Here is a 10669-nt window from a genome sequence, read left to right on the forward strand (position 1 = left end):
TAACCTTCATTTCCTGTACACAAAGCACACAGTAACCTTCATTTCCTGTACAAATGGAACACACAGGAAAGTTAAAAGCATATAAACCACTCTCTGCTGCCATCATGTGGCAAACATCAGCACCTGCACCCCAGGTAGCCCTCAGTGTTGTTGTTGTTTCCATGGCTACAGCCCTCAGTAGTCAAGCACGGGTACCTGGGGCAAACAGTGGAGGTGAGGAGGAACAAGAAGCCAGCAGACATGAACAGGTACAGTGTTCACAGCTCATTTTCCTCCTGACTGCAGGAGAACCTTCATTTATTTATTTGAAGACTTAATGTGTTTCAGCAGAGACGTTCAGGTGCAGGCCATGGAGCAGACTCTGAAACACGCTGAGAAGAACCTTGGAGAGATCTGCTCCATCTTGGCTTCGTATAGCAGAAAAACAGCCAAGCTCAGGGACAAGGCCGACCTGCTGGTAGCTCGGCTCTTCGACTTCTCTACCACAGAGGGACCGGAAGTCCAGGTCAGCCTCAGAAACTTAGCGGAGGATCTGGCCATGGTTCAAGACTACAGACAGGCTCAGGTGGAGATCACTGGACCTGCATCTTTAACTTTATATGCTGTATATAAATATGTATCACTGTGAGGGGTGGGTTTGGATATGTTGCAGGTGGAGAGACTGGAGACAAGAGTGGTCGCTCCTCTGAGGACATATGGAGATGTCGTCAAGAATAAAAAGGTAAGTTTAATGAGGCTGTGAGTGATAATGTAACATAAATATCAACACACATGATTGGACCAAGCTTTTCTTTATTTGATCATCATAATTTAAAAAAATAAAAAATTCAAAAGCTTCTTCAGTTTAACGTCAAGTTTAATTTTTAAACTGCTTCATGTCGTGTCTGCATGTTTCCTTTGGACACAACTGATAAAAAATTAAAAAAATAATATTCACAGAGTGGACTGTAACAACCAGAAAAACAAGCAACAAGCTCGTCAAACAAGAATACACTCATTGTTTTTCTACAAACACTCACTGCTGAAATCCCTGCAGCTCCTCTCATGTGGCTCCTCTGACCAGCATGAATATTATATATATATATATATATATATATATATGTATATATATATATATATATATATATATATATATATATATTTTATATATATATATATATATATATATTTTATATATATAAATATAATATATATATATATATAATACATATATTATTTTATATATATATAATAACTATGTAATAACTCTTCTGTATTACCCTGCAGATAATAGCTCCTGTTATTAACCTGCTGATAATAACTCTTCTGTATTAACCTGCTGACAATAACTCCTGTTGATAACCTGTTCCTGTTCCGGCTTCATTTAGAGTCAGATTTCAGACTAGTTGAGCTCCAAATCCACCAGAAAAGTTTTTTTTTCAACAAACTTCCCAGTAATCTTTGTATAAGCAGAAAGTGGTTTTGAACGTCTATGCTAATGTTAAGGCATTGAAAAAAATTTTTTATTTAAAATACAGCGACCTGTTTTTTTTTTTTTTTGTAAAAAGAAAAATCTAAAGCTGGTTCTGAAAGAGAAGCCACTGAAGCATTTCAGTGGTTTAATCTTAACAAAATCTACCCCAAAACAACTCAGTAAGCATTTAACACTTTAGACAAAACTAAAAGCAAAGCAAACTAGAGACATGTCACATACTGTTAGATCTCTTATTTATGAGTATTAGCTGAAAGCTGCTGAAGAAGCTAAAATCAGCCAAAAAGGTTTCAACTTTAAACAGGGTTGAATTTGAACAGCTGACATTTGCTGAAAACTGGAAAATAAAAACAGCAGAAACGTGTAGAACCAGCTGATCAGAGCGGAAGCGAGTTACATTTTACAGTAATTTCTTTCCAACGTCAACCAAAGGCTGTCTGCTTAGAAAACGTCTGCTGCTCATCTTTTGTTTTAAGGCTTGGTTTGAGTCTCACTGAGGAAACAGGAAGTGGATTTTTAAAAGAATTGTCTTCTAATGTGAAAGAAATATCATATTAGGAGAAGAGTTTTATGTTTTGACCATTCGATACACTCATTAACATGAAACCCCTGCTTGTCTCTTGTTGGTTTTAAAATCTGTCCCCTTCAGATGGATCTAAAGAAACTCAGCGCCGACCTGAGCAGAGAGCAGAAGGAGCTGCAGAAACTAGAGAAAAGCCGACAGAGGAGCCCTGCAGATCGACAAACCATCGTATCCTTACAGAAACAAATTGTGTCCTGCCTGGGGAGACAAATTTTATCAAGCATGCTAACTCTGCTACAAGAAAAAACCCTGAGAAAAGTCTTCCAGATTGTCTGAAAGAAAAGTGATCCTCCAATTCCCTTCAATTGCATTAAATTTCTGGATTTGTCCCTCTGGAGTGATCAAGTTTAACGAACACAATCATGACACATGGCAAAATGTAACGTTTTGAAAACAACTTCTATGATATTTTCTTGAACACACTTCCTTTCAGTCTCAGGTAATGTGTATGATTTAAAACTGCTCCATTAATTCCACCACATCACGATGGAGGTTTAGATACAACTTCTTCTGTCGACAGGCAGAGGTGAGCGCTCAGAAAGCCTCGTCCAGCGCTCAGCACAGCATCAAACAGCTCCAGGAGACCATCACGGACTTCCAGAGGCACAAACTGGAGGATATTAAAGTCTGGTTCACTTATCATACACACACACACACACACACACACACACACACACACATGCACACGCATGCACACACTCATAAATCTCTAACCAAGCTAATCACTGTAAAAAAAATTAGAAAAAAATCACTGTAATGCCACTTGAATTGGTGAAATGTGACATTTGTGCTGCTGATTATGTCATTTAGCTGTGCTGCTGATAATCCATGCTGCTGATCTCATGCTGCTGATTATCTCATGCGGCTGTATTCATTCATTCATTCATACCCATCTGCTCACCACAGACTCATGTTCGGGCTGCTGTTGTTTCGTCGTTATGTTTTACATTCTTAGTGTTTAATGTATGTCTTAGATCTTTTAGCGTACCGTTTGGTGTTTGTTTAGTGTGTATCTTAGTGTATATCTCAGTTCCTTATATAATGTTTCTTTTTATACTTTACATTTTACTATTTTTGGGTGCATGGAACCTTGAGTACATAATTTCATTCCACCCCATGCACCTCATGTGGTGGAAACAATAATAAAGATGACTCGAACTTGAACTTGAATACACACACACACACACACACACACACACACAGGTTTGTTTTGCTATCTTTGTGGGGCCTTTGCATTGACTTCCATTCATTTTTCATTCATTTCTATAGCCTAACCATGACCTTTATCCATAACCTAACCATTACCAGTACATACCTAACCCTAAACCTAACACATCCTCAATTCACACCTTAGTCCTAAACCTAGCCCCTAACCCACCAACGGGACTTCTTCTTATGGGGCCCGGGCTTTGGGCCCCATAAGGAGCAGTTGGTCCCCACAATGTAGTATAAGTTGGAAAAATGGGCCTCACAAAGTAGCATAAACAAGGACACACACACACACACACAGTGTTAGACTCAAAGCCAACATTGACCTTTTTTCCTCTTGTTTTGGCAGAAAATCTTTTTGGACTTCATCACTGTGGAGATGCACTTTCATGCTAAAGCGCTTGAGGTCTACACTCACACGTACCACAACCTGGAGGCGATGGACACTCAAAAGGACCTTCAGGTAGATCATGCACATAATACAACTGGTGGACAGAACATGAGGATTTTTTTTTTCTAAAGTTGGATGAAGAGAAGGTAGAGTGGTGGCTCAGTTGGTAGAGCTGCTGCCTCTCAGTGAGAAGGCCGCTGGTTCAAATCCCAGCCTGGGGCCTTTCTGGGTGGAGTTTGCATGTTCTCTCTGTGCGTGCGTTTGTTTTCTCTGGGTACTCCAGTTTCCTCCCACAGACCAAGAACATGCATGATTGGTAACACTAAATTGGCTCTAGGTGAGTGAGAGTGTGAACGGTTGTTTGTCTGGTTTGTCTCCATGTGTCCCTGTGATGGACTGGAGACCTGTCCAGGGTGTCCCCTGCCTCTCTCACAGTGACTGCTGGGCATGGGCACCAGGGACCTGAAAAGGAGGAAGCAGGTAAAGATAAAGAATAGATGGATAGATAGTTGGATGGCTAGATGGATAGATAGATGACAGCTGTGGCTGAGTGGTTAGAGCAGTCGTCCTCCAATGCAAGAGTTGGGGGTTCGAATCCAACAGCAGTCACATGCCGAAGTGTCCCTGGGCAAGACACTGAACCCCTCATTGCCTCTGATGTGTGTCCCATCAGTGTATGAATGTGATCTAAAGCACTGATTAGTTTCTTTAGAATGATTTGTTCAATTAGCTTTGTAGAGATCTAGTATAGAGCTGTATGAATGGGTAAATGAGGCACAGGTTGTAGTGTAAAGAGCTTTAAGTATCTTGATCAGATATAAAGGCGCTACATAAGTACAGTCCATTTACCATAGCTGGATGGATAGATGGATGGATCACTCACTCCTTTCTTCTGCCTCTCAGGTTAATTGTCTATCACTGTCAAACCTTTACGTTGGTACAATTTCATTTACAAATTCAGCTTCAGTCTTCTACAAACTCATTCAACTTCCAATGTTACTGAATGTTAGTGGCCACTAAACGTCCTTCATCACCCTTAATGTTGATGCGTGCTGAACTGAGGTACAATCAGACGTTGTCCTACTCTCCCCCTCCATTTTTAGAATATAAACTATACAGTAGTCCCTCGCTACTTTGCAGTTTGATTTTCATGAACTCACGCTTTTGCCGTTATTCAACGTAAGATTTTACACACGATTGGCTGATTGATGGAGTGAGCCACACGAGAGGCATGTATTGTTTATTTAAAATATTTTCAATAATTTAGCACCTGATACTCACATATCAAAGCAAAGAAGTGGGCGTGGCAGAGAGCGGAGATCGTGACACGCTGTGCCCTTTTAGATCGTTCAGAGTTTAGAACATTGCAAGAGTGTGGGAAGGGTTTATAAAGTCTTTAATATATACAAATACTAAAATAAATTTAACGTCCTTACTTCACGGCTTCTCACTTATTGCAGGGGTGTCCGCAACGTAACCCCTACGATAAACGAGGGACTACTTGTATTTGAAACAGAGATCTGAGCAGCTGAAGGATGGCAGAGACATATTTTGGTCTTATTCAGACTATCAGTCCTGTTGAACATAAACTTTATTTATCCAAACTAAAGTTTTTATAATAAGGTAAGTTAATGAACATGAATCACCACTTCAGAATGATTGATACGTACTTTTAGTAGCACATTGGTATGTCTAGAGGTTTTCCTTTTGAGATCCAGATGTCTTCTCTCTCTCTCTTTGTCAAAGCTGTTTTCCAGTCGAGTCATGGTGTCCAACTCTCAGGCCTGGGCTCTGAACAGTTCGGCTCCTCTCACAAATCACTGGTCCAGATTTGCCTCCACCTCCTCGATGGACCAGGGCCTCAGTTCAATGCAGACCCTCAAAGCAGCTCAAAGAAAACAACAGAACCAGCAGGAAGAACCAGCTGGGAGGGTGAGCTCAACAACCAGAACGTTTTAAGATGAAACAATTCAGCTCTTGATCTGTTCTGAACTCTGTCTGCAGCCTCACAGCAGCTTGAAACACCAGGCAGGTCTGAAGGAGGAAGAGCTGGACCAGGAGGAGGAAGAGCTGGACCAGGAGGAGGAAGAGGAGGACCAGGAGGAGGAACAGGAGGAGTCTGACATGGAGACGGAGCTTCGGGAGCATACCAGCCGGCAGTCGTACGCTGCTCAGTATGCACAGCTGCTCAGACAGCAGAAGTGGAGGAGGGATCAGGCCACAACATGAAGGCCGTCAATCTTCTTCAGGTTGCCATGGAGACGATTCGATGATGACCATAAAAATGGCTTCCGCTCTGTGGTTTGAGAATGTACAGAGTGGAGTTTCCCAACAAAACCAACTAGTTCAAAGCAGAAAAAGAAAACCTTTTCTGAGTTCAAAAGGTCTTTTTGGGAATCCTAAAAGGAAAATTTATTTTAACCTGCAATAGTTTTAAAGCTGATTTGTGTCAAATACTTTTTTTTCTTCTGTCTTACAGAGTGATGCAACAATGCACAACAACCCTAATTTTACATTTTCGCAAAGTGATGAACTTGTTGATAGTGTTGCTACTTTCATGCAAACATCATTTGACAAAACCGACCCTCTGAAAAAGACGGTGGTTTGTCAGACAAAGCTGGCTCCTCGGTTTGAATCAGAGTTGTTCTTTTTAAAACAGGCATCTAGACATTTGTTTAAGAACTCTGTTTAACCTGGAGAGATGTTCTGCTAACAAACAAGAAAACCTTCATGAAGCTAGAACTGTATATTTTTCATCTTTAATAGAAGTGAACAAGTGATTTGTCAGCCATGTGGCAATGATGGCGCTGTTTATATGTTGTCACTTTATCTGGTCCAGATATGTCTCATATGAACAGACAAGTTCTCTTTAGTGTGAACCATAAACAATATTTGAATTTTACTTTTGACATCACCTTTACAGGCTTCTCACACACCACAATCTGATTCTTCCTTTAGTGTCTTCCAGAATTTATGTGCAATAAAAAAAACTCATAAAGCTCTGACTGCGTGGTTTTGAACACTGGTGTTCCACAGGGTTGTGCGTTATCAACACTTTTATCCTCTTTAAACATAAATGAGTTGTGACATAACAACAAAGATCAAAGTTCATGCTCAATAATCCACAAAAAAAATCAAAAAAAGTTAAGTCACTTCCCCTGAACAGTTTCTTTTTGTTGAAATGTTTCCTCCCTCATCCAGAAGACTTCTTCAGTCCAAGGAGCCACAACAAACTCAGTCCCATAAGCAGCACATACATTGTAGGCCAACCAGTTTGATGATGATAAGATGGTTTCTGGAGTCTGCCCTCTCCCTCGTTGACTCGTCTGAGGCAGCCATGGCCAAAGTGGTTCAAATTTTTTACCTGGATTATTGAGCATTAACTTTGATATTTTGAAAAAGGAAACCATCCAGAGGACCTGACTTAACTTTGTTGGATAACAACAAAGACTTCACCTTAATGAAGTACGCTGATGATATGGCCCTAGTTGCTGGTCTGAAAGACACCAATAGCCCCTCCTGCTCCCAGCTCATAGATCAGCTCTCTGTCTGGTTTGATGACAGTTTTCTGGACCTTAATGTCACTAAAACCAAGGAGCTTTGTCTGTGAGGTAGATGGAGAACAACCAGCACCAGACGTGTATTCAGGCCTTCTGTTATAAAAGGGCTGAAAGTAGAGCAGGTGATTGAATTCAAATACCATGGAACAATAATTAACAAGTTGGCCTTTCAGCTCAACACTGACTGTATTTACAAAAAGCCAGACAGCGTCTCCACCTTCTCTATAATCTATAATCAGCTTTAATGCTGCAAAAATACATTTCAGTTGGTGTACAGGTCAGTGGTTGAAAGTGTAGTTTCCTTTTATATTGTCTCATGGTATGGGAACCTCCTAGACAGAGACAGGAACAAGTTGTTCCTGGTGGTCAGACTGGGTAGTAAAATCACTGGTCATCAACAAACAGTCTACAGACCTGTACAGTCAGTCAGATTCTAGGGAAAAAAAAAAAACTCAATCCAGGTTTACAATGGCCCAACTCATCCACTGCAACCATTATTCAGGTTGGTACCATCTGACAGAAGACTGCTGGTTCCTCTGGTAAAGAAAAATGGGTACAAAAAGTCATTTGTTCCTTCTGCTGTGAATGTTCTTAACAGAGTCCTATTTAAACGTAGCCTCACATGACAAACTGTTGTCTGCTGAGATAATTTTATGTTTTTAATGTATCGTGTATGTTAGAATGTTTTTATTGGGTTAGCTAAGCTTTTAAAGTTTCATGGCATTATTAACTTGTGTTGTTGTGTATGTATAAACCAGATGTCAAAGATAAATCTCCATCTCATGAAATGCTATGGACAATAAAGTTATAGTAATTGATTGATTGAAATGCATTCACAGAATGCTCTTTACACTGACAGAACTAAATGAGTAATAATTAAAACTCTGCTGTTTGCCTGTTGAGAAATAAAATCCCTGACAGCCAACCAAGAAAAATAAAATATGGTCATTCACCTAAACCAATGGAGTCCTTTGCTTCAGTTGGCCATGTTTGTGATCCTGTTTCCTTTTGGCTCCACTTCTTGTTGTCAAGATTGTGAATAAATTCAGCATCTTGAATGCCATTTTGATCAAAAACAATAACAGTTAAAGTGAGTTCATGTTTTGATTTAATGTTCTTGATTAATTAAGGAATAACTTGGAAGCATAATTCACTCTTCATGGCACACTGAGCTCGAAAATGTTGTGATCTTTAAGTTTGTCTTGAGACTTATCACCTCCATCATGGACTCACATTGACTCTGCATTATTTTTATGGATGGATTTACACTGCAGCAGCACGATGGATCAGTTGGTAGAGCTGTTGCCTCTCATTGAGAAGGTCAAATCTTGGCCCAGGACCTTTCTGGGTGGAGTTTGCATGCTCTTTCCATGCATGCATGAGTTTTCTCTGGTTATTGTGCTCCGGTTTCCTCACACAGACCAAAAACATGCATGTTAGGCTGATTGGTAACTCTAAATTGTCCCTAGGTGTGAGTGAGAGAGTGAATGCTTGTTTGTCTCGTTTGTCTCTATGTGTCCCTGTGATGGACTGCAGACCTGTCCAGGTCTCCCTGTGATAGACTGGATCACTAGCCAAGACGAAACAATAATGATAATGATAATCACTCCTTCTTATCAATGGCCTAGCATGAAGCAATATGATCATCATCCATCATGTTTATTAGTAGCCTAATTAAATAAAATTAATTAAATACCTAATTAAAACTCCAGTAATGGGCTGGGTCTACTGTTACCCAGTTGTAGGGTCAAGAGACAAACATGTAGCATTAACACAGTATGAACAACATTCAGGAATTGTTTCTATAAGAACATTATCAAATATTTTACATGAATGGTAAGATCACTCCACCCACAAGGAAATGTAACACAGGGTGAGCTAACCTCGGACAAACTAGCAAACAACATGGCTGTAATGGTGGAGGTAGTGACGCTCACAGCGTTACCTCAGGCATTTAGTGAGGCTTATTGGCCAATATTAAGGCAAAGAAGACAGAAAAAAAATCTAAGCCGTTATTAACTTAAAATAGTTACTGCAGTGGATGTTTTCATGCTGCAGAGCGACACACAGGGCAAGAACTCAGAGTGAAATTCAGTATGTAAGAGTAAATTTTACATTACCCAACCTATGAAACCTTCTTTCAGCCTTTCCCTTTTCAGGGATCACCACGAGTCATCCTCCTCCATCTCACTCTGTCCTCTGTCCTCACTCCAACTACCTCCATGTCCTCTCTAATTGCATCCATATATATCCTCTGTCTTTTTCCTGGCAGCTACATTTCTAACATCCTTCTACCAATATACCCACTGTCCCTCCTCTGGACATGTCCAAACCATCTCAGTGTGTCCTCTGTAACTTTATCTCCCAGTTGTTCAACCTGTGCTGTTCTTCTGATGATCTCATTCCTGATCTTATATATCCTTGTCACTCCTAAGGAGAACCTTAACATCTTCATTTCTGTCACTTTCAGTTCTGTTTCCTGTCTTTTGGTCCATGTCTCTGTCTCCAGACCATACGTCTCACCACTGTTTGTAAACTTTTCCTTTGACCATCCAGATTTACAACGAGCATTGTTTGCTAACACTTAGCATGATAAAAACGGCTACAAATCATGGGATTAGCTTACTTACTGCCTTTGTTTCACGTCGTACGACCACAAACTTCTGGGATAAATCCACGTTGTCAAATATTATTCTGTAGTATAGTATTTGCATGTCAGTGCTGAAACTCCAGAAGACGCTGGTTGGCTGGATACACAAATCATGTGACACAGGTCTGTTTTGACTTGGGGGGCGTGTTTTCGTCCTCCACTTTGCACGCACCAGGTGCTGCACTGTACAGACAGTTGCGCTCGGACTGACAGTTTATTATAAAACGGGATATAACCTTGTGGTCAGTTTGCAACTGCGCAGCATAGATTTTCTTATGCGCAGAGAATGTGAGCAGTGCGTGATTGTGCAGGCGTGTAGCTTAGTGGGAACATTGGTCTCGTCTATAGCAGGGGCTTCACTGATGTGGTATTAGGAGGTGAATGTATAGCGATAGGACATGACTGTGAAAGGTGCAGTATGCCGCAGTGCAACAGGAATGCATGAGGATCATTACACAACCAACCACTTACATCACAAGACAAAAACCCTCACATTGTGAGATGCAAGGAAAAAAAATATTCAAAATACAGCAACATGTGGCAACATGTGACAAAATATGAAACAGCAAGAGAGTAGTGAGTAGGAAAACCAAAATACAATCAACTTCTTGGGAATAAAGTTCATGTTGAATACTCTCATTTTTAATTTCCATTTTCTGCATCATGCCAGAAAAAGAACTACACAAATGTTATCCCCCCACATGTCAGTGTTCCTAACATTAAAAATAATCTCAAACTGCACTGCAAACAGAAAAAAAACACATCCTAAACAGACTTGAATATTTAATCATCTACGAAGTGCCAC

The 10669-nt window shown here is 40.3% G+C and overlaps 1 protein-coding gene across 1 annotated transcript; it reads left to right on the forward strand.

Moving 5' to 3' along the window:
- Positions 1-316: 316 nt before the first annotated feature.
- Positions 317-5883, forward strand: LOC119426833 (CBY1-interacting BAR domain-containing protein 2-like). Its single transcript, XM_037694415.1, has 8 exons — positions 317-565; positions 653-721; positions 2121-2222; positions 2488-2493; positions 2575-2679; positions 3613-3726; positions 5401-5586; positions 5659-5883. The coding sequence occupies exons 1-8, from the start codon at positions 317-319 to the stop codon at positions 5881-5883; spliced, it is 1056 nt and encodes a 351-aa protein (XP_037550343.1).
- Positions 5884-10669: the final 4786 nt, after the last annotated feature.

This window comes from Nematolebias whitei, chromosome 20 (assembly GCF_014905685.2).
Source record: "Nematolebias whitei isolate Nwh7 chromosome 20, NemWhi1, whole genome shotgun sequence".
NCBI classification, from domain to species: Eukaryota; Metazoa; Chordata; class Actinopteri; order Cyprinodontiformes; family Rivulidae; genus Nematolebias; species Nematolebias whitei.

Excerpts from the sequence above, each read along its gene's own strand:
- LOC119426833 (XM_037694415.1), top strand. The coding sequence starts at position 317 with ATGTGTTTCAGCAGAGACGTTCAGGTGCAGGCCATGGAGCAGACTCTG. Across the intron at positions 566-652 it reads AAGACTACAGACAGGCTCAG|GTGGAGAGACTGGAGACAAG; the intron begins GTGGAGATCACT and ends GATATGTTGCAG. Across the intron at positions 2,680-3,612 it reads ACAAACTGGAGGATATTAAA|AAAATCTTTTTGGACTTCAT; the intron begins GTCTGGTTCACT and ends TTGTTTTGGCAG.